We start from the raw sequence: 24411 nt of genomic DNA, 5'->3' as shown, positions 1-24411 counted from the left end.
CCACAGTCTAGCACTTGCACCAAGACCCTCTTGCCTGACTTCTCACCAAAGATGGATGTTACAGTTGCTCATTGTGATAGTACTGATTTTAGAGGTCACCAGTACTAGAGAGATGTCATATCTGGATCGCATTATAAAACACCTTTAACTCAGGTCTCTATTCATAAATTTGCCTGTGAGTAAAAGTCTATAATTTAGTACCAATATCCACAGGCTTGGACCATGGGTCATAGAAATGGTAGAATCAGGACTTGAAAGTTTGTTTTGAGGTTATTTGATAAATATGAGTGGCCTTACCCAGGAACCCCTCCTGCTTCCATGTGGTTGGCCAAGGTGACGTCGTGTGACCACACATCGTACTGCCACTTCTGCAGGCCGATCACGCCACACAGGACGTTCCCGGAATGCACTCCCACTCGCATGTTGATATCAACTCCAGTGGCATCTCTCACTTTCCTAAAGAGATGGGAAGTGACATCACAACTCAGTGACAGTCCCTTCCTCCTTTAACTCCTGGACAATTTTCCTGGAATTTTACTGTTCGGAATTTCTCAGACTGTTGGAAATCCTGCCATTAATTCCTCCTATGGCAGAAGGTTGCTGCTCTGAGCCAAGAGAAAGGGCTTTTCTTTCCAGTCACTCTCAGATTAGACCAAAAGCTAGTAAAACTAGATCAGGCCAGACCCTGGGGATGACAAAGCATTTTGGCAGTAGCTTTTACTCTATCAGCTAATATATATCAAGCACCTGTTATGTGCTGGCACCTGCTCTGCCTTCTTCTACTAGAAGCATGTGACATTGTCTTGTAATATCAGAAACGACCTTGGACACCATCTGCAATTCTAGCGTTTCATGCAAAGCATGTCCCCAATGAATATAATCTTCTCATAAGGGAATAATACAGCTTGTTTGTGAGCTTACTAATGACTTCAGCCTAAACAAGCATTTTTTAAAAATAATCCTGAGATTAAAGCTTTTCAATTGTGCACATTCTTTAACAAGAAGAGAAAAAAATTACTTTTTAAAAAGCTTTAATAATGCATAAGGTATCACGAAAAAGAAGCCAATTTTTTAAAAAAATCATTAAAAAAACACTTTAGGGCCCTTTTGCCAACTCGTTAACAGAGGCAAATGAAGATCTTCAACGAAGGGATATTGGAAATACTTGGCAATGCTTATTTATTTCTGCCAGCTAAAAACACTTATCCATTAGTGTACGAGTATTATTGTAAAAGGAGTGTACAGGGAGATGTCCCTAGCTACCCCGAGGACAGCGGAGGGAAGAAACGACACAGCACAGTAGAGACCAGATGCTAGCGGTGTGCCGTGTAGCATGGGAACCCCCCACACCCCACAAGGGCACAGGTACGTGCATCACCTTAAGTGATACAATGACATCATTGTAGCATGCTGGCAGTGATAAAAAAGAATCAGACCCAGGAGGTGAAATTAAATGGCATCCTGGAAAAGGAATATGGAAAGCTGTTTTCCTTCCACTTTCCTTTCCTCTTTCTCCATACTTCCTTCCCTCACTCTCTTCCTGTCCTATTTTCATGCAAAAAAAAAAAAAAAAGACAGCAACCTATTTGGCACTATGCAAGTTATCTAAACTCTTCATTCCTGCTGCACAAGATGAGCCAGAGGATAAACGTGACAAGGGAGACCCACCCCCTGCCACTGCGCCCTCCATCAGCCACGAAGCTTGTGCACCTCCAGACCACGCTCTGATGCTCTCTCCCTGCTCCCCACTCCCCATGTCTCCCTTCCCTGCCAGGGCGTGGTGTCACCTGTCCACCTTGCATTGTTCTTCCAGCCTTGGCTCAGGCACAGCCTCCTCCAGGAAGGCTTTCTGGTCTCCCCTCTTCTAGGCTGAGAGCAGTTAGCACTCCCTGTTTGGGTCCATCTCTGCTCTAGGAGAGTCAGCCCCTTGGGACGCAGACCTTGTGCAAGTGGTTGGTGTACTGAGCAATGGGTTCAGGCCTGATCCAACAGTGGTACTCCGTACAAGTTTATTAATTGACCAAGGTCATTTTTGAAGCATTAACAGTGTTTCTGTCTTGGAGATATGACAATCCTGAGAAATTTGTTAGGAAACCCATAATGTTCTTAAGATTTTATGTTGTTGAGGGAGAACAATTCCAACCACGTGGCATTTCTGTTCACCAGAATAGGTTAGCAGAGAGGGAGGGAGGAATCAACAAAGAGGAGAAAACAGTCTAAGGTTGGCCATTGCACAGAACCGACTTGTTAATGAGTTGACTTGCTAAACCATTAAAAGCAAGCTCTGCGTTTATTGTCTTTTTTAGAAAAGTGAGTTGATCAAGGGTTCAGATGAATCGACTGGCCAAATGTTTTGATGCATGTAGAGGGATTTTGTGCGCTCTCTAGAAAAATGTTGATATAGTTGCTTAAAGCTTGCAACAGGGGCCGAGCCCGTGGTGCACTCGGGAGAGTGCGGCGCTGGGAGCGCAGTGACGGCTCCCGCCGCGGGTTCGGATCCTATATAGGACTGGCCGGTGCACTCACTGGCTGAGTGCTGGTCACGAAAAAGACAAAAAAAAAAAAAAAAAAAAAAAAGCTTGCAACAGTAGTAGACAAACTTTCTAGTTTTAAAGCAACCTTAAGCATTTATAAAATCAAAGTCCTGAATATTACTTCCTTGATTCAAAACAATTTACAGTTTCATGATAGGAAAACAAAAATCTCTCTAAGCATTGGGAACATTCCCAAACTACAGCTGACGTGCTGCTGCAGTGGTGCCTTGGAGAACAGAATGAGGCACTGGGTGTGGAGGTGCAAACACACAGGGAAGACACAGGCAGACGTCGTTCCTGGGCCCAGGCTGCTGGTTCCTGTGGAACCTGAGATGACCAAGCAAAAACCCAAGTGCCCAGTGTGCGATCGCCCTCACTAGCTTAAAAAATTGACATTCCTGTACTCATCCCTGTCTACGGTTCAATAAATGGCATGCAAATGCTCGCCCTTGCATAGGAGAGAGGGGAAGAGTGGGCAAAGAGTTCCTGGAACTTGCTGAGATGCCCGTCTGTCACCACCCTTACTGGACGTGTAACAAGACAACCTGTTTATTGATCACCTTGTCAACCATACATAAGACAAACAGGTGATATATAATAGAGGAAGAAGGTGGAACCCCTTATCAGTGAGTGGCAAGTCACCGGGACACACAGAAATGCATGATTTGAAGAATAAGTTTAGGGATAAGCAAGAGTTGGGGAGTTTCCTCAGATTTGCTGCCACTACTGAGACTCTGGACACATAATTTATTACTAATGCTCAACAGTGAATGGATAAAATGTGGTACATGCATGAAGTGGAATGTTATTCTGTCTTAACAAGAAATGCCACAATATGAATGATCCTCAAAAACGTTATGCTAAATGAAAGAAGCCAAACACAAAAGGACAAAAGGAGAAGTATAATTCCACTTATATGAAATACCTAGAACAGGCAAATTCAGAGACAGAAAGTAGGATAGAGATTACCAAGGGCCGAGGCGGGAATGGAGGTTACTGCTTAATGGGTACAGAGTTTCTGCTTGGGGTGATGAAAAGGTTCCGGAACACATAGCGGTGGAGGTTGCACAATATTTTCAATGTAGTTAACGTCACTGAACTGCACACATAAAAATAGCTCAAAGGGTAGTATTTATGTTGTGTATATTTTACACAATAAAAACAATGTAATAGGAAAAAGAAATATTTCTGATGAACTGGTGACATGCCAGTGAGTGTAATGTAAGGATTCTTTCTCCTAAAACTTTTTCACACCGGAATAACTTAAACATAATGGAAATAAAAAACAGTTGATTCAAGAGCAGAATTCAAGGTTAAGTGAAAGGGTGGATTTTGTTTAATCCAATGTTATTGATGCACAAAATTTTGTCCTTCAGAAAAATCTTTCCCACATCTATTTGAAAAGGAAATCAAGAAAAATGCTTTCCCCCAATAGAGCACCTTTCAGTTTGTATTTGAAACGAACACTGAGCTTGCCTCCAGGGGCAGGTTACAAATTTGGAGAAAACTTACTAGTTCCACCAATTAGATTCATTTCCATCTAGTCCTGTAGGATCACGGGTGGTTACTTACTTTTGAAAAAAGTGGAAAAAAGATTCATGCATCAGAGAAGACAAAGACTTACTCATGGGAAGGAGCAAGTGGAACACAGCTCTTTCCCACGAGATGTATTTCGTGTGGGGAAACTGAGTGCAGGCTGACCACTCCTCCCATCTTGACTCCCTTATCAACATCCCCTGACTCTCCTACCACTCCTGACCTGTCCAGCAGTGCGGCCTGCGGTAATCTGCGACTGAGCTGGGGGATCTGGAACACGCAGGTCTCTGACTGGTAGATCTCAGAACAGTGGCTGAGGCTGTGGGGGCTCCACTCCTTTTCCCGGGACACACCAGGAAAGCCACCCATAAACCTTTTCACCACTCCAGCATGTGACCAACATACACGGTGCACTAAATACAGTGACAACTGGACTTGTTGCCTTCTCACTGAGAGCCCCATTTACTCTAATCTGAGACAAGGAATTGGAATGTCAAGCACATAATTCAGCCCTGTTCAGATAAAAAAAAATACGTGAAGGATAAGGTCAAATCACTTGATTAAACAGACAATCAAAAAACCCAATAAACTAAAATCTTTCAAACATGCAATCAGCAAGAAAAGTTTTTCTAAGATTATTTAATAATTTATGAGATTATTCTTTCTGGCTTCTGCAAACCATTACTAAAGAAGGATGAATCACGGAACTGGTAATAAAAACTACCTTTTCACCTTATACCTTTACTGTGTACCTGTCAATGGAAGTGATAACATGGTTCTATGTAAGCAAATCTTCTCTAGAATCACGATTTTTTAAAAAGCTAGAAATACAATACAAAAAACATATATGAAATTGAAACTAAATTCACAGAGCTGACAATTTTTGACTAGATGAAGTAACTTCGTACTGGATTTTTATATTAATTGCAGTCTGGTGGGAAAAACTACTTTCTCCCTTAAAATGTGTATGTAGCTATATTATTTGTCAGAAATCAGAGAGATTCTACGAGAGCAGACTTTTTCCTTAAGATCAAAAAACACATTCAATTTTTTTAAAAATCACCTTTGAAACGAACAAAATAGTCTGTTCCCATAGATTTTTTGTCAGTATTACTGTGACCTAAGTCTAATAGTAACAATACTAAGCATTTATAAGGCTTACTTCAGACTGAGTTACTCACATGCCAATAAAAGGGTCTCTGCACATTTATATATAAATGTGCAAAAAATGTATTTAGTACCAGTAGACAAAAAAGTGAAGTAGATTCAGGTGGGGATTACAACTCAAAATTGTTAAGCAGTTAAATAACAAGCCTCACTGAGAGCAGTCCACTTACTTTATGGCTTCACACATATCCAGTCCCATTTTCACGCAGTTCTTGGCATGGTTAGGGAGCGATATAGGGAGTCCGGACACACAGTAGTAGCAGTCTCCTAAAATTTTAATTCTCATGCATTCATTCTCCTGGAAGAAGAAATCACAGAGTTTCAGTTGCATCAAGCACTTGCATAATGATTCAGATTTTCCAAGTATCATCAAGTGCTGGTTCTGCTGACACCGTTCCAGTGAACGGGGCTTGTGGGGACAGAGAAATGAGACCTAGTTGTGCTTCCCTTCGTCACCCAACCAGAATGAGCTACCCTCACCCACACGCCCATTTCCAAAGCAGGAGGAATAAGGGAAAGGAGAGGAAATGGGAGAGCAGGCAGAATGTTCTGGAATAATTTACATTTCATACAAGAAAAGGAGAATAAGATAGGATCATTCTCTTTAGTCTGAACATCACCAAACAATGACGGTGAAAGGAAACATTCTATGCAGAGCAGAATCCTTCAGTTAGAGAATAGAGATCAGAACTGAATTTGAGTTAGAATCTTACATCATTCCCTGTTATGCTTATGGCTTTCTTTATTTATTTTAAAGGTAAAGCAGGCTCCTACCTGCAGACATGTCGCTTCTAGTAAATATCTCCATGATCTAATAAACCACCATTCATTCAACATTGCCAAGTAATTTAAAACTTAATTTTCGTGACTAACATTATTTTTCTTGGCTGGGTTGTATTTATAATATTTAGATTAACTGCATTCATATGCATCAATCCTACATCTGTTTCTAACCTTTTCAACCAGTTTATAGGTTCTTCAGTAAAATAAAGCAAAAACAAAAACAAGACCAAAGATATGCCAAAGACAAATTTTTTTCTTCAGACACTAACACAGCCTTATGCATAAGCCTGAACAAATTTAAAATAATAAAACAAACACAACATCTTTTTCTTAAGCATGTGTTAAGTTTGCAGAAGATTTTGCATATGTTTTTCTCTGTCTGAAAGTGCACAAGCTAGGGTGTGCTTTCTTATGGAGCTATAGATGATGTGCTTAGTAATTCCTGATATCATACATAAGAAAAAGGCAAACAATTACTTATTAATCAGCCTTCCCTCCCATCCTTTCTATGTAGATATTCTGAGTCTAGAAAATACAAGGATTAGTAACAGGGAGTGGCAATGATCTTCATTTCCTTAGCTTTAAGTTGTGTGCTTTACATAGCATTCACTCAATGGACTGGGCTATCTGCTGGCTTACAATGCTCTCTACCCCAAAGTTATTTGACTATGAGCCATGAACTGCTGGCCAAGGCTTGCTGCTCCTTTGACCAACAATGGATAGACAAAGTCAGCCCAGACAGCACTCAGACGTTGCCTGGACACTCCTTTGTTCCGATGGTTAGAGGAAGTTACACTCAGTATTTCTGTTATGGGTAATGAACTGTGTCCCCCCAAATTCATATGTTGAAGTTCGTCCTGATACCTGTGATTTGGCAATAGGATTGTTGCACAGATGTAATTAGTTAAGATGACATGGTAAAGGAGGGTGGGCCTTGATGCAAAATGACTGCTGTCCCTTTCAAAAGGGAAACTTTGGACAGTGAGACAAGCACACAGAAAGGAGAATGCCAGGTGAACACTGGAGTTATGCTGCCACTAGCAGAGATCAGGGTGTTTCTTCATAACATGACCATAGTCCAACAAATAGGACCATCTGTTAATTAAAACTTGTAAGACATTATTTAAGCTTCAACCTTTCTTTTCCTATAAATGAGCATCCATGAAACTCACCCCTTTCTTTGGTTTGGTAAAGGAAGAAAGAAGTGCTTACTGATTTTTTAAAATCCCCAGTGAGAGCTGTCATGGTTAGTTGGACAGCATAAGGCTACGAAATTGGAGAGTTTGACCCAAGAATGACTGTGCTAACATCTGCAAGCCAGATTTCTTCTTAAGAGGTGTGGCTGGAGTGTTCTGTATTGTTTTAAAGTGAACTGAATCACACAATGAACTAAATTTAGGAACTACTCTTCCATATATAAACAATTAATATTAATAGGCATAATAAATTATTTTTATTGGTGTAAGGAACAATCTAAAGAGACAGAATTAGACTGAGCAGAAATGTTTTATGAGAAGTAAAGAGTTAGCAAGGAAGAAAATTTTCTCACCAGTATTGTCACCAGCAAGCCTAGAAGTGCCAAAAAGTAGGGTCTAGTATGGTTTTAGATGACTTATCAACATTTCCTATCCATGAAATCTCCCATAAATGAGAATGTGGGTGGCAAACACTGAACTCTCATTTCTGGTTAAGTGGCATGAACGTCAAATGAGACAACAGTAAGCAAAGGGCTTGCATGGAAGTTATGCAGCCTACTTTAGGGGTTCTTCTAGAGTCCTGCTTAGCAACAAGAATGCAAGGAGGTTACAGCCAGGTAGGCAGAAATGATCTTACCAATGCCTTGACATGGAAATGCCTCATAGAGCACCTTAAAATAGTATAGTGCAGAGTGATTTCCAAATTGAATCGCATTGTCTTGAATGTGTTATATGTGCCCTGAGTTATATATAAGCCGAAGTTTCAAGAATAAATGAAAACATGTGGTGACTATATGCTATGGCATGTCACATGAAAACATGTGGTAATTATATGCGATGACATCCCTGATACAGATTTGAGACTCATTAAGACTCAATGGCAAATAAATCTAACAAATTTTACAAACAACCTTCCTAAAGGATGCTGCAGTGGATTGAAGTCGTTAAAGCTTAAGCCCCACTATAACTGTTGAGGGTGGGAAAAACTATTATGGTAACTGAAAGGTGGGGCCTTGAATAGGTGATTAAGTTGATGGTTTAATGGTGATCACGGGCATAGCTCTGAGGGCTTTAAAAGGAGAGCACATGAGAGTCTCTCTCTCTGCTTTGCCATTTCCTGCCATGTGAGACCCCTGCATCACTGCAGCCGCCACCAAGGAAGACCCTCACCAGATGTGTTCCCTGGACTTTAGACTTCCCAGCCTCTGTAACTGTAAACAACAAATTCCATTTTCTTAGAATCACCCAGTTCTAGGTATTTTGCTATAAGCATCAGAAACAGACTAATACAGATCATTTTATAAAAAGCAAGATATTGATAAGGGAATGGATCAAAAGTAAGCCAAGATTTCACATATCTTCAAAGTGGGTGGGAATCCACTGTGCTCACCTTTGCAATTTGATCAAACTTTCCAAAGAGTTCGTTGAGCATGTGGACGAGCTCTCCTGGGGAACAGTCACTTGCCAGCCGGGTGAACCCAACAATGTCAGCATACAAGATACTGCGGGAACACAGGAGGAGGGGACGCAGGATTTTCAAGTTTATATTTGTTAAGAAAGAAATGATAACTTTTCCATTAAAAGAGTATAACTTTTTTTAAACTTTATTTATATTTTCCTGAGAAAGATATCATTTTCCTGGATAGGGACTACAGAAACATTTTGTTGAATTTGCCCATTTAAACATTTGTTTGGTGTACATTTTTGTAGTTGAGAGGAGGAATTATTGGGAGAAGAAAAAGTCATGCCCTGCACTCTCTGTTCTAGAACATTCTTCCCTGTCATCCTTCTCCCCCTCCAGGCCAGCCCCTCCCCATCATGCCAACATTTCATTAACTATCCTAATTCTGATGATCAAATGAGTATGCTTCTCCCTGAATTGTTACATGAATTTTTAGCGTACAAATCCCTAAAGTAGAAGCAGCAAAATAATAAAAGCCAATTCCTGTTTATATTGGTTCAAAGAAAAAATTGAAATAATCACCTTCTTTAAAAAAATAGACTATTCAGCGAATGCTCCTGGTACATACTACATGCCAGGAGGAAGCAAACACAGAATAAGTATCATCCTAAAACTTAGAATTCAGTTGGGACGATGGATTAAACAAATAAGGACACCAACAAATGGCCAATTATAAATTATAATAAAAGCCGTAAAGGAAAACAACAGAGAGAGCATGGTAGGGGTGGATTCGGTGGGAAGGAGTCCAGGGAAGTCACTCTCACTAAATGACAGTGCAGGTCCCTTCGTGAGATGTGCAGATAAGTGGAGATACCTGTGAGATTCCGGAGAACTTGGCACGTGTTTAGAATGGGGAAACACAGCTCCAGTGTGTGCATTACAATGTTTCTTACACAATAATATGCTTCTGATTTGTATAAAGCCCTTATAAAGAAGACTAAATTCCTGCTGGTGGGTTGAGATTCAGACAGTGAATATGATATGGTTTAAGATTGTCCATGAAACAAAATAATTACCATTTCATAGCCATTAGGATGGTTATTATATAAAAAAAGCCAAACAAACAAAAACACAGGTGTTGGCGAGGATGTGGACAAACTGGAACTCTCATGCGCGGCTGGTGGGAGTGTACGATGGCACTGCCGCTGCAGCCACTATGGAAAACAACATGGCACTTTCTCATAAAATTAAATGTAGAATACACATGATTCAGCAATTCCACTTCTGGGCATATATCCAAAAGAACTGAAATCAGGGACTAGAACAGATACTTGTACACAAATGTTCATAGCTGCATCATTTACAACAGCCAAAAGATAGAAACAAGCCATTGACAGATGAATAGATAAATGCCATGTGGTGTATACATACAATGGAATATTAGTCAGCCTTTAAAAGAAATGAAGTTCTAACATATGCTACAACACTTGAAGACATTATGCTCAGTGAAATAAGCCAGGCACAAAAGGACAAATACTATATGATTCCACCTACATGAGGAGCCAAACCATTGTAGTCAAACCATTGAGACAGAAAGACTTGTGGTTTCCAGGGACTGGGGGTAAGGGCAGGTGTGGAGCTGCTGTGTTCATGGGTAGGAAGCTTCAGTGTGAGATGAAGAAAAAGTCCTGGAGATGGATAGTAGTGATGGTTGTAGATCAATGTAAATATATGTAATCCAACTGAACTGTATACTTAAAAATGATTAAAATTGTAAAATTTATGTTCTGTGTATTTTACCACAATGATTGAAACAACCCATCATAACACGGCACCAGTCAGTTGGGTCCCAACCGGATCAGGGCAGGATCTCTGCTGTTGGCCACACTCTGCTCCTTATGCTAAGCACGAGGCTTGTAGCTTGGGAGAAAGACTTGCTCCTCTGCTGATGGACAAAGGAGCTCTGAAGGGTCCAGGAAAATCAGGGCTGCTGGGCTACTACGGGGTCCATTCTGTTCAGATGATGCCATTTCTCTTTCTCCCAAGCTCCCTGCAGAGGCAGCTATCACAGATGCTGAGCCATGGTCCAAGAGGAAAGATTAACAGCTCACTCAGAGAAAGAGTGGCTAATCCAAAGCAGTACTGGGAGTCAGCATGTGTGGGTGGGTTCACTTGACTTCTTTCCTGTCCACAACATCCACAGTGCTTCCTGGGGCCAAAACTTACAGTGAGCAAAGAAGCTCTAAGATAGGCTGGCTGTAGATAATCTTAAGCTGGTCCAGAGGTTATTTGGCAGCAGAGAGATTCAGAAAGTAAGCAGGCAATGTACAGAGTTATGGTAGAGGAAGCACAGTGCACTGTGGGACCACATAGGAAAGGAACCTGACCAACTCTGACCAGGCTGCCACTTCCTTCTGTGGCAACCTGGAAGCAGGCAGGTCAGTCAGAGCCAGACCCCAGGAATCCCAAAGAGCCATAATGGGGGGAAACAGAGAGAAGTGGACATACGAAGGAGATAAGAGGAGAATGAACCAGACGTTGTTACTAATTGGACGTCAGAAGGTTTGGAGGTCTAGGAGAGGAGGGCATCAAAAATGAAGACCCTGTTTCTGGCTGAGTAATGGGGTTCAGAAACCTAGGTCCATACAGATCAGAACAAGCTTGCGGGGGAAGATAACTAGTTCAGCTCTGGCTGTGATGGCTTTGAAGGTGGTGTCTTAGGTACCCATGAAGTAGACGGGTTTGGAAAGCTGGGGTTGAGTTCTGTGTCTTAGAGTCATGTAGTTGGGAATTAAAGTCCAGAGGGAGGGAGGCAGAGAGCTGAGGGGAGCTGCAGGGGACCCTAAAACCACTCTCATTTACAGGAGAGTCAGACTTAAAGAAGAGAAAACAACAAAGGAGACTGTGGGAAGAAAGAAAGGGAATATAATGTCATGGAGACCAGGTGATGGGAGAATTCCTCAAGCAGGAGGGCGACGCTTATGAAGCCAAGAGCACCGGAGTGGTCGGTGAGAAGAGAATGCAGAAGTCATGCACAGATGCGGGGACAAGGCAGGCTGGTGAGCTTAGCAAGGACGGGTTCTGTGGCATGGTGGGGGTTAAAGCCAGAGGGTGGAAATTTGAGGAAGGGGAAAAAGTGAGGAAGATTAGTCAGAGTGTGGAGAAGTATTTCTAGAATCTGGGCTACGAAAGAGAGAGTGAGGTAATTCCACAGTTGGATGATGGCATGAGATTAAGGGAAGTGTATTTGTTTTAATTTTATTTATTTTTGTTTGTTTTAAAAAATATGATGGGTTTGTAAATATTTTGAAAGTAGTGGGAAAAATTCAGAGAAAGATGATGAAGATTCAGGAGGCAACTGGTATTTGCTGCCTTTACAATGATGTATTATTATCATTATTGTTATTATTATTATTATTATTTTCTTTAGATAGCAAAGAGCCAATAAGTATTAACAGAGAATAAACGTTTTGTTGATGAATGTTCAAAGCAGAACCAAAAGTTAGCAACTGATTTTTTTGGTACTGTCTACAGACATGATACTTCTTTTCTAAAACCCCCCAAACCTCCAGGTATTGACCGGGCACTACCCATGCATCCAGTCAGCTTCTTTGCTTAAACCTGTCCTGTTCCAGGATGAAAAGAGAATACGTTTTCATACATCTTTTAAAAGAATTTGTACACCATGTCATTTAAGCTTTAGGTATTTAAGTAACTTTGGATCCCACATATATTTTAAGAATTAAAATTTAAATACTAGTAACATATTCTAGACAATCTGTGAGGAAAACGGAGGCAGTTGGGGTGGTTTCCACCAGTCCCTTGCCTTCTGTTGCATGGTAGTCAGCCTCCTAGATGGTCCTGTGATCCTAGCCTCCAAGACGGCGCCATGACCCTGACCTCCCAGTATTCATGCCCCTCTATGTCTTAACCTGTGTAACCAATAGGATATAGCAGAAATGACCTTCCAAGGCTAGATCACGGAACACACTGTGGCTTCTACCTGTCTCTCTCTTGGATTCCCTGCTCCGAGGAAAGTGAGCTGCCATGTTGTGGGAGGACGTGAGCCTCCCGTTGAGAGCCCACTGATGAGGAACTGAGGCCTGTAGTCAAGAGCCAGAGCAAACCTGCCACCATGTGAGGAGCCATCTCAGAGGCAGACCCTTCAGCAGCCTTTGCTGACATATGGCCTGCAGACTCCTGGCAGAGTCTAAGCCGGAACCACCTGGCTAAACTGCTTTCAAAATCCTGACCCACAGACACTGTGAGATAATGATTATTGATGTTTTAAGCCACTAAGCTCTGGGGTAATCTGTCACACAAAAATCGATAGCTAATATAGATAGCATGAGGACCCTTCATTAACTCCCCAAGGTTGTTGGTATCTTCAGTCATTTTTATAGATCTATTTGTTCCTGCACTGTAACCCAGCTACTTAACGATATCCTGTGACCCCATTTAGATACAGCTGCATTTATCTTTACAGGTTTTGAATACCCAATAAATAACTTAAAAATATGTCCTGAGATGGGAGGGGCATTGCAGGCGGTTAAGGCTGGGAAGAGCAATCACTAGTATAGTATACCGCGTCAGGTGCCCTGAATGTAATTTTACAGGCACAATGCTCGCAAACCTACAGGCAAGCCAGTGTTTTAAATAATTTTACTCCTTAATATGTGTGAACTTTCTTTAAATATATTTAGTTCTTTTCTATCATTTATCCAATGGTGCTTCCTTAGTTTCTACTTGACTGTAATCGTTTTTTTTTCTATCTCCTTCCTGATATGAGTTTCTTGTACATTAATATCTGTGTATGCTCAGGCTATGTATATCAGTAGCTTTACATGCCTTTTCTAAAATCTGATGTCAAATAAGATTTGCCCTAGAAATATATTTAAGTTGTAGTCAAGTTTGTTTCTTTTTTAAAAAATTTTATTGGTTATGCATATTCATGGGGTACAAAGCTGACCATTGCCGCTTGAGCCCAAGATGTGTTGGCCAGATCAATACTATCAGCATGCCCATTACCTCAAACTGCAATTATCCCCCATGTTCCCCACCCAACTAATCCCTAATCTCTCCCCAGCCCCCACCTCTCCTCCCTCACCCCACTCCACAACCCTAGGTGTGTTCTCTCCCTCTGCAAGTCCAACACACCACTGTGGTCTTTCCTTCCTTCCTTCTTTCCATCTTAGCTGCCACTTATGAGTGAGGACATGTGGTATTTTTCCCTCTGTGCCTGGCTTATTTCACTCAACATAATTTTCTCCAAGCTCATCCATGTTGCTGCAAATGGCAGAATTTAATTCTTTTTTATGGCTGAGTAGTATTCCATGGTGCATATATATGTATATACATTTTCCTTATCCAGTCATCCATTGATGGACATTTAGGTTGGTTCCATATCTTGGCTATTGTTAATAGATCTATGATAAACATGGGAGTGCAGGTACCCCTTCAACATGATGATTTCCATTCCTTTAGGTATATACCCAGAAGTGTATTTCCTGGATCATATGGTACGTCTATCTGTAGTTGTTTGAGAAACCTCCATACTGTTTTCCATAGTGGTTGTACTAATTTACAGTCCCACCAACAGTGTAGGAGCGTCCCTTTCTCTCCACATCCTTGCCAGCATTAGTTATTCTCTGTCTTTTTGATTATAGCCAGTCTAACTAGGGTGAGGTGATATGTCAATGTGGTTTTAATTTGCATTTCCGTGATGAATAGTGATGTTGAGCATTTTTTAAAGTGCTTGTTTGCCATTGGTATGTCTTTCTTAGAAAAATGTCTATTCAGCTCCTCTCCCCATTTTTTAATTGGGTTATTTGTTTTTTTTTTTTAACTGTGTAATAGCTTGAGTTCCTTGTATTTTCTGGATATTAATCCCTTGTCGGATGTATAGTTTGCAAATATTTTCTCCCACTCTATAGGTTGTCATTTCACTCTGTTGAATGTTTCCTTTGCTGTGTAGAAGCTTTTTAGTTTGATACAGTACCATTTATTTATATTTTCTTTCACTGCTTTGTGCTTTGGGACACTTGTTCATAAAGTCTGTGCCCAGTCCTAGCTCCTGAAGTGTTTTCCCTATATTTCCCCTTAGTAGTTTTACAGTTTCAGGTCTTATACTTAAGTCTAACCCATTCTGAGTTGATCTTGTTATATGGTGAGAGGTGAAACTAGAGTTGCGTTCTTCTACATAAGGATGTTCAGTTTTCCCAGCACCACTTATTGAAGATGCAGTCTTTTCTCCTATGTATGTTTTTGTTGCCTTTGTCAAATATCAATTGGCTATAATTCTGTGGGTTGATTTCTGGGTTCTCTATTCTGTTCCACTGCTCTTAGTGTCTATTTTTATGCCAGTACCATGCTGTTTTGGTTTCTATAGCTTTGTAGTATAATTTGAAGTCAGGTAGTGTTATGCCCTTGGCTTTATTTCTTTTTGCTCAGGATTGCTTTGTATATTCAGGATATTTTGTTGTTCCTAAGCTTGTTTCTAATTAATGAGCTTCAAAAAACCTGAACCTGAAGCAGCTGGGCCAGGAAGCAGTGGCATGCTGTGGAAAGTCTGAGCTCGGGGCAAACAGGTCGGATGTTGGCTCCAGCAGATGCTAAACAGTTTGGTTGTTGTGCTGGTGGTTACTGAACAGTTGAACAAGTACCCTCTTTGACAGCTAAACTAATATCATCAAAACCTAACAAATGAGGCCAGATACATGCACAGGCTACTTACGAGAGAACCCAGTTAGAACAGGAAACAAACATCAATATAACTAATGGATGAAAGAACAAACTCCCAAAAGAAGTGGTAGCAGGAATAGGTGAGACACAGAAATTGCTGATGGACAGAACACCATGGTCTGGATGAACCACTCTACAGTGGTGGAGAGATGGGGGGCTATGGAAGGAAGCCCACACTCCAGCCTGAAGTGAGGACCCCTCATCGTTCCTCTCTAGAGCTCAGGGGTGACAAAGGCCCCACACCCTTCTCCTTCCTGGCTACACCCCCATGATAATGTCATGTTAGTTTTCTAGGTATGTGATTCCCAGAATGGCTCCCTGGGAAGTTAATATGACTGTGCCAGTCTTGGAAAAGCAGTACCTTTCACTGTAAATTAGTTAAGATGCACAAGAGTTCCCTGTGACCTTGATCGCTCGTTGGTTATACCCCAGAAGCCCATCATTACTGATGGGCCGTGGAACCTCCAACTTCCCTGGAACACCCAACTTCACAGAGGCACTGCCCCTGCAAAACCCACCATGAAGCTTCAGTGCTTGTGCCTAGGGAGCCCACAGACGCTTCCTCTAATCCTACTGCAATATCAACTGTCCTGGACTCCATGGAGTTCCCAAAATAAGGACTCCACTGTCCAGCTCATCCCTTCTGTGACTGATGGTCAGCCATGGAAAGGAGGGCTATGAAGGACCACTCAACTCCCTTTACTGGAGAAGATATTTTCTTATCTTAATGTGAAGGCCCTGCGAGTCAGCAGAAGGGTGAGTGTGGTGGTAACTATCTACTTGCAAAGGACTCGCAGTTACAAAGGAGCGACGTGGGCTCCCAGGGAAAAACGTCCCTGGTTGGGCAAATGACCCCCAGACTTGCTGAGGACCTCAGACAGAGCAGCGTACCTCACGTTGGTGTGTCGTTTGACATACAGATTGTGGAAGTTGTTGGTGTTTTCCATTTGGCCTGCTTTGGGGCCTTGCAGCCTCTGGATGATCTCTGCTTTCATTTCCATGGCAATGTGAGCCGGCAGCAAGGACAGCAGTAGCCGCTCCTGAAACGAGGGGGAGAGAACAAAGATACTTCAGATAACTAAGGGCGCCTCCGAGCAGTACTTGCAATCATCAGTGCTTTGTACTGGGAGCGATTTGGGGACTATATCCGACAAGTTAAAATACAGATTCTAGAAATAGATACTGAAAAAAAATCAAACTTTCTAAGGTCAGACTGTGTTATTATGTTATTTATTGAGTTCTAAGTATGTGTCCTTCAGCACAGAGAATAAAGGGACGCAACGTTATTTCCCTGAGGATATTATTTATCTCTTTTAATTTTAAAGTAGTGAGGCAGAAATAATATTAAAAGCCCAGAAACCAGTGGTCAGTCTAAGAAAGAAAACACTCATTTTTGCCTGCTTGTTCATTTGAGAGGTAAAATACAATCTTTATTGCACTTTAGAAAGTCAACTAATCTTCCACACTTCCTAAATAAGATAGTCAAATATTTTCAAATATTTAATTTTCTCTGTGGTGAACACCCAACCCCTTTAATGATTCTGAACTATTATTAAAAGAGTCATAAATATCAGCTTCTGGAAAATGTCATCTATAAGAAACTACAGGGAGACCACAAAGAAATTATGAGCATATGAGCTTTTCATGTATCTTTTTTTATCTCTAAATTTAGTAAACCCAGTAACAATAAAGATTAGCATGCAATATTTCACTTCTTTTACTATATACTTAGTTTAGGTTACAATGACATTTTTATCCTCCTCAAGGAAAATACACAAAAAGAAAAAGTATCACAGAAGGGCAATCTTTGAAAGTTTAGGTTCATTCTAGAGTAATTTTAAATGTTAGTCTCTTGTAGAAAACACCATATTCTTTAGGTATTGTGAAGTTTAGCACCTGGTATTCAGTTTCAATGAGCAAGGATTTGTCCAGTAAAACATTTTTTCTTCCTCCCACATTTTCTCTCCTTTTCCTTTTCTTTTCTTCTCCTTCTTCTGAACAAACTGGTGAGGGAGCAGGAGTGGAGGGGAAGCCAGGCTCTGCTTCCAGGTGCACAGGAACAGGGGACCACTCTCCTGGGTCCACTCCTGCTGCACATCACATTGGGGGCTTTGCGGAATATCCACCGAGGGAGCCAAGGGAGGGCCAGGAGTGCAGCTTGATGAAGACTGTATGATCCTCAGCCCAGCCCACCTCTGGCCTGCTCCAGGGAAAGACAAATGCAAAGTTGACAGGAGACCCAGTGTGTGCCTATGCGGGGACCTCAGTACACGGTAGGAAGCATGTCTCCATGAACTGGCATAACCGAGTGTTGATCATTTGTTCATTCATTCATTCATTTGTTCCCCAATTCAGAAAACATCCATTTCTGCTCAGGAAAAGCCAGGCCCTTTGGTAGCACTAATGGTCAATGCAAAGAAGAATCAGACAAGGTCCCTAATATCATATTGTTCACAGAACAGAAAGGCTTTGACAAAGAGTGCACTTGCTGTTGGCTGAGGCTAGAAGGACAGGCTGGTGTTTGGAAGAAGCCTAATGCCTGACACTCTGGGAAAACAGGAGGACAACTTAGGCTGAGGAGCACTTGCTATGTGCCTTATTCTTCTAGGAGCTCTATTCCTAGAAACCAATTGAATCAAAAAAACAGCTCTGTCTAATTAGTAGTATTATCAACTTCCTTGCAATACAGGTTAAAAGAGGCAGTTACGTCGAGGGTAGGGATGCCAACACTTATCACAAGTGTAGGGATACCAACACTTGTCACGAGTGCTCATACTGACATAGCAAACAGAATTTTATGGGTACTTAAGAAATTAAGAAAATAATTTTCATTTAATAATTCTTTTTATTTTTTGTTAAATTCCCCTTGATGTTTCAATTTTAATGAAGACATGAAATGAACAAATTAAAAGTTTTTAATAAATTAAATGTCCATATATACATATATGGGAAATATCATATTGATTATAAAAAATATGGAGGATAATGTGTGATATAAAATATAACAGAAATGACACATACAGGGACATTAACACAAAAGTAAAATTGAGATAAGTGGAGAGAAAAGTGTTCTCAGGTCCTAGAATTGTTTGGGAAGCAGCAATGACAGCAATTTATATTAGACTGCCACAAATCAAGAATGGATGTGATTTCCACAGTAACAACAAAGACAATGAAAAAATGTATGACCGGCAAGCTAATAGAGTAAAAGTGGGAAAGAAATCCTTAACTAATCCAAAATAAATCAGTAAAGAAGAGAGAAAGAGAACTTAAAACAGTGGGACAAATAAAAAACAAATCATAAAGTCACAGCTATTAGCACATTGTATTAGGAATTACATTAAATATTAATGGACTAAATACTCTAATTGATGAATGTTGTCAGATTGGATTTGAAAAACAAAATGTAACTCTATAACTACTCACAAGAAACACATCTTAAATGTAACAGTACAGAAATATGGGAAATAAGAAGAAATACCTCAAAAAAGATGAATTATATAAACCTCAATGAAAAGAAAGCTGGTATAGTTATACCAATATCAGAATAATAGACTTTGTAGATATCTCATTCTTTGGGGAAAGGAAGGACAATCCATACATTTTTTAGATTTTTTTATTTTTTACGGAGGGGGAGAATACCACTAGGTTTTGTTGTGGACATTGGAGATATATCCTCCGGTTCCTTAGACGTACAGAGACTAGTGGTATGAAGGGAAGCATAGGGAAGGCTTGTTCATTTCCTTTCTCCCTCAGCTTCTGGATGAGTGCCTGGCAAGTAGCATTTGCTCTGCAGTTATCTGTTGAATGAATGAATGGCATGCTGAGCATTTCTTCCAGGGCATCAAAGAAGAGTCTAATTTTAAGGCTTCTGGTCATTGTTGGTGCTGCTTATGCTAGAGACCTGGGTAGATAGTGCTTATCTTTAAAAATTATATTAATAACCTTATTGGTCATAAATAGCAGGACTGGGCAAATTCTGGATTAGTAATGTTCACACAAAGAGGAACTCAAGAAAAAGGAAATTCAGGGTTTCCCCATGTTGAGGATCGTGAACAGAAACAACCCCTTGGAATTACATTTTGATTTGATTTGTATTCTGAGCTCGAATTCCCTTAAGTTATTCACCAAATTTATCTAATGACCTAATAATACAGCAGCATCATGTTAGCATAAAGGTGAGGAGGTATGTTCAAATTTTGGACTTAATCAAAGTGTTGAAAGAGCAGAAACAGTGCCCCAACTCTTGAGATGACTCCGCATGGAGCCAGAGCAGAAGTAATTCCAGGAGGATGGAAAATGTTGGGTTCAACAACGGGTAAAGAAACCAAGCAACATTTTTGTTTACTAAAGAAACAAGTGGCCCCAGAAAAATGAAGCCATTTGGAACTAGGGTTTCCAGAAACTATTAAAACATGACAAATAGATGTTCACATTTTAAACATTAAAAAAAAATGTCCTTATTAGGCACAAATTGAGAGTTTGATGTATTTGGTTGATAGCCTGGTCTCTCCATAAGCCTGTTCCCTCTTTAATCTCAGAACTCACTTGAGAAGACAATGGGGATTTATGTTTTAAGTAAATGGCACTTTAATGATTATCTTTTCTAATTTTGATAGAAAGAACTACTCCATCATCTACACATCTTTCACTACCCATCCCCCAAATATATAAATTTGCTACTTATCTTCAATTCCTCTATGCTTTGGCCTCTGTGACCCACCAGATGGTTAGACGTTTGGGAATTCTAAAGGTAATAAAAGTCATGATGTACACAAGTAAGTGCTTGGCAGACAGACTTTGTACCTGGAAGTTCAGGGATTGGGTTCTGCTAATGCCACCTTCTCTTAATTCCATCTCTTTAAGTGTTGAGCACACACCACAGCAAGGCACTGCACGAGCAGTTACCGCTTCTTCTCTCTGTTTATTGATCAATACATGTGATGATTGAGTGTTAAGGACAAAATATTGCAGAAGAATGGCAATGTGCAAAATCTATTTAGACAAACAGACAAAAGCTGGTGAGGAAAGTGTAAAAATTATATTCACAAAGGTCAGGAGACACATGATCGTGCACGAAGAGAGCAGCCCCACATGGGAGCAAAGGTAGGCATGTGGCTCTAAGGCGTCCCATGGAACCTCTATCATAGTCAGACCAAGTAGATGTTGAAAACAAATTTCTTTAACTTTTACAACAGTGACAAGGAATGTTAATATGTAGAATACAAGGAATTATAAATCCGGATCCAGGCTCTATTTAGAAATCCTAAGGGAATTTGTGTGTCTACAGAGATGTCTGACGATTGGCTTAGTTAGGTTAAAACCAACTCTGTCCTCTTTCTGATGGGTGATGAGTTGAGATCCAAGAAGAAATAAAAATGTACCAGGCGTTCAGTTTACATGGTTCTGCATTATGATTTTGTGATGATAACCCGTGTGTGCACATGGATTCAGAGCAGTCTGCCATTGAATTTAAAACAATCAGTACACTTCCAAATGTTTATGTTAGTTTCTAGCTATGCTTCTTGCAGCTGTTGTGGTCAGTGTCCTGTCCATATCCTTTCTCCCTTCCTAGTAAGTCACTGCAGATTGTTCCTTTTTGAATGAACAGTTTCCTGTAACTCAGCTAACGAGGAAGTAATTGATAAGTAAATACTCCAGCTTCTGCACCAATGTCCCTCGGTGGGAATTCTGAGCATGTTCTGCACATCCTTCAGAGGGTTCCAGCAGGATGGAGACCTAGTTGCCACCAACAGCTCCTTTCATTAGCTGGCCTCCCTCCCTAGTGTCATCCCTCACCTTGTGGCCTGGAATCATTTGCTAGCAAAAGGACTGTACCCAGATCCTTATCTGGGGGTTCTGCTTGGCATAAATCTGAGACATTTCAAAGCACTGTCTCTCCTCTTCCTATATTCTGTAATAAGATTATGCTCAACCTCAAAACACACAGAGCCAGTCCTTCCTGACTTAGATTCCATGATCAAAAAAGAAGATTCAAATATAGTCATTCTGTTCCAAATGTAAGTGATGATCTTTATTTTAGATGCAAATGTAAATGATGGCTGACTTTTTATAGGTGGTTTGGAAAATATAGAAAATAAACTTCATATGCTGTACAAAACAAATTTTTTTCTTTTGTTGTGTTAAAGAAGCCATGTGAATTTAAACTGAAGCAAGGATTTTGATAACAGCCAACTGGCCAAATACAAGAACTCAAGGCATCCCCACTGTGATTTGATGCTGGTGCCACTGGTGGACAATGGGCAGTACAGCATCTAGGTAGAGCTCACGAATGGGACCCATGCCTTGGGGTCTGCACATGCTCTCTTGGTGGGCATAGTGTTGGGCAATGGGGTGGCCTCAAATGAAAGCCTGAACTCACAAGTGGTGAATCAAGATATTTTTCTTTGAAATTTGTCTTTCTTCCATTTAAAAATGTTCTGATCTGAAAGAAAAGCCCAATATTATGGCACACATGATAAATTTCAAACCAATTTGTAATCTGACAAGGTCAAAATTTCCATTAATATTTTAGTTTTTTGCAGATGTAGTTGTGTGCCCTGCCAAATTATCTAAAAGCAACACACACACTTAAGGCTTAATATACCGGACATAACTGAGCTATACTATTTTTTCTAAGTATGTTGGAAAAATTCCTTAAGGATACTTTTGCAAAATCAAATTGTCGTTAAACAGATTGGTGCATACTGTTATTAGTTCTTTCTCTTACTAGAAAAGCTTGTGTAACTACAGAGAATTTGGCTAATTCTAGAATATTCAAAGGTTATCCACTTAATAAGTTGGCCTTTGGGGGTTCCATTTAACACATCCTTTTATTAAACCTCCAGCTGTTATTCATTAGCAATAATTTTTTCTTAGAACTTGTTCTTTTAATTTGTGCCTCACATAAGAGCTACAGAGTTAGCTGTACTATCAATGTACTACTGATCAAAATTCAGGACACTCTGAGCTCTGAAGTGTTCCCAATATAACGAAGGGAAGTAGATATTATAACTATATTTTATGTTATTTTTTAGATTATTTCAGTTGATAGGAAAATCCAAGTAAAGAACCCTTGTACTTACATTTTGATCTAAGATATAGTAATGCATATTATGCCCTGTCCCTTCAATAAATCATGCATGCAATAAACATTAAAGCTGCTTTAATAAAGCTGCTTTACTTTCCAAGAAGGGAGGATAACAGTGAAAAACTCCTTTCATAAGAATTAAAAAATTTTTCTCCTTCAAAATTCTTACCTCTATTCAATTCTTATTTTAAATTCAATTCAATCACATCATGATGGCAAAGCAATTCAATGAACAGAAGGGATGTTGTTATAGATTTTTCTCTTCCCAACAGAGAGTAGCTATCAAAACGGACAAACACCAGATCCCTAAGCAGCCACTGGGCTACAAGTGACTCCATCATTCATGTACTGAGGAGACAGATGATGTCATTCAATACTATCCTGCAGTATAAAGGCCAGGTGGCCATTCAAAATAAAATGCCAAAAACGCTGGCCTTAGAAAATAGCTGCCAGGGACATAAAGAGATGTCATCATCCTCCCCCAGCTCATGTCAGCTTGTATCTTCTCTTGCAAGCAGCTCCATATCTGCAAGTCTCAGAGAATAACCACCTTCCACCAGCACCAACCTCCCTCACCAGCATGTCCCCAAAGTGAAGTTCTCCTAACAACTGCTATTGTTGCTGTTTACCGTTACTAAACTTAGCTTGTTTATCTTAGGTCCCTTGATAGAAAGTTTGCTTCACATCAATTGAAAAGTGCACTGAACACCCATTATTTGAAAGGTCTTGTTTTATCTTTCTTTGACTTTACAAAAAAAAAAAATCAATCATCATATTTCTGGGGTTTTTTTAATTAAAAAAAAATTTTTTTTTATTTTGGAGGGCAGAGGGCTGCTTGGTGGTACAGGGATTGAACCCTGGACCTTGGTCTTATCAGCACCATGCTCTAACCAACCGAGCTAACCAGGCAGCCCTCAGTCATCATATTTATATGTGATAGATAGTAGCAACTCTCTGTAGTAGAAACAGCTGAACTGTTTCTATTGCAAGAAGATGGTTCCAACCCTTTCTCTACCACCCCAACCAGACTACGTCGGCCTTTCAATCCCAGTTTAGTTGTGTAGAAAATAGGTTCATTGAACTGGGTGAGTTGAAGGCTTCCATGTCTACGTAAGATTCCAGCATTTTACAGAACCATGGGTGGCCTTTTCTAGAATTTACTCCCACTGTTTCAGAGATGACCAAGTCCTTTTGCACATGCCCAACAATCAGTGTCACACAGAGGAAAGAATCCAAGCACCCAAATCCCCACACAGTGGTGAAGACTGCAAGTCCAGGGGGACTGTGGGAAAGGAGACACCACTGGGATGTAGAAAAAGCAAACAGGGAAGAGGCTGAGTTCAAGCGGGTTCTGGAATAGTGGCTCCAGAGAGTGGAAGCAGGATGAAGAAGGATTTGGAATTCTGAGGAGCAAAGTTAATGGCAGGGGTTTTGTATTTGTGTGCAGAGGGAAAGTTGGCTCACTTATTTCACAATCTAGAAAACTAGACCACTTTGTGCAAATTAAAATCAACATTCACCTCAGCAAATGACAATTCCCTTTTACAAAACAGTAAGTCCTTTTATTGTATTCATATCCTGTTTCAGCATTTAACAAGCCGTGGTCACATAAAATTACATTTAAATTTAAACATTTTTGAAAAAAATAAAGAAGCAAAATAGATGTAATACGGCGCAAAGGGAATGAAGTGAGGTGGTTGTCATTTGGGGAGTCAAGACCCAGCAGAACTTGTGTCTTCCAACCTCACAGCCACGGGCTGCCCTGACCTTGACCACTAGCTCTGGTCAGCAGGCCCAAGATGACCAGCACACTTTTAGAGAGCACATTACTAAAAGAAGGTGGAAAGAATGAAATTATCAGTCATATGCGATTACTCTCTAGTTAACAGAAGTTAGAGAAAAAAGTACTAATCAACTCAAATTATAAATTATGTCTATAGTCACTGATGACAGTAAATTGGT

General features: G+C 40.4%; 1 protein-coding gene across 1 annotated transcript in view; it reads right to left on the bottom strand.

Moving 5' to 3' along the window:
- ADCY2 (adenylate cyclase 2) overlaps positions 1 to 24411 on the bottom strand; it is a 395282-nt gene that overhangs the window by 118674 nt on the left and 252197 nt on the right. The window contains exons 5-8 of the mRNA XM_063086882.1: positions 16251 to 16399; positions 8607 to 8718; positions 5408 to 5535; positions 298 to 456 (exon numbers count right to left, since the gene is read on the bottom strand). Of these exons, the coding sequence (XP_062942952.1) occupies positions 298 to 456; positions 5408 to 5535; positions 8607 to 8718; positions 16251 to 16399 (548 nt within the window). The remainder of the gene's footprint in view (positions 1 to 297; positions 457 to 5407; positions 5536 to 8606; positions 8719 to 16250; positions 16400 to 24411) is intronic.

The sequence above is a fragment of the Cynocephalus volans genome, chromosome 2 (assembly GCF_027409185.1).
Source record: "Cynocephalus volans isolate mCynVol1 chromosome 2, mCynVol1.pri, whole genome shotgun sequence".
In the NCBI taxonomy this organism is placed as follows: domain Eukaryota; kingdom Metazoa; phylum Chordata; class Mammalia; order Dermoptera; family Cynocephalidae; genus Cynocephalus; species Cynocephalus volans.
The sequence above is the reverse complement of the archived record's forward strand: the minus strand, read 5'-3'. Positions and strand labels throughout refer to the sequence as shown.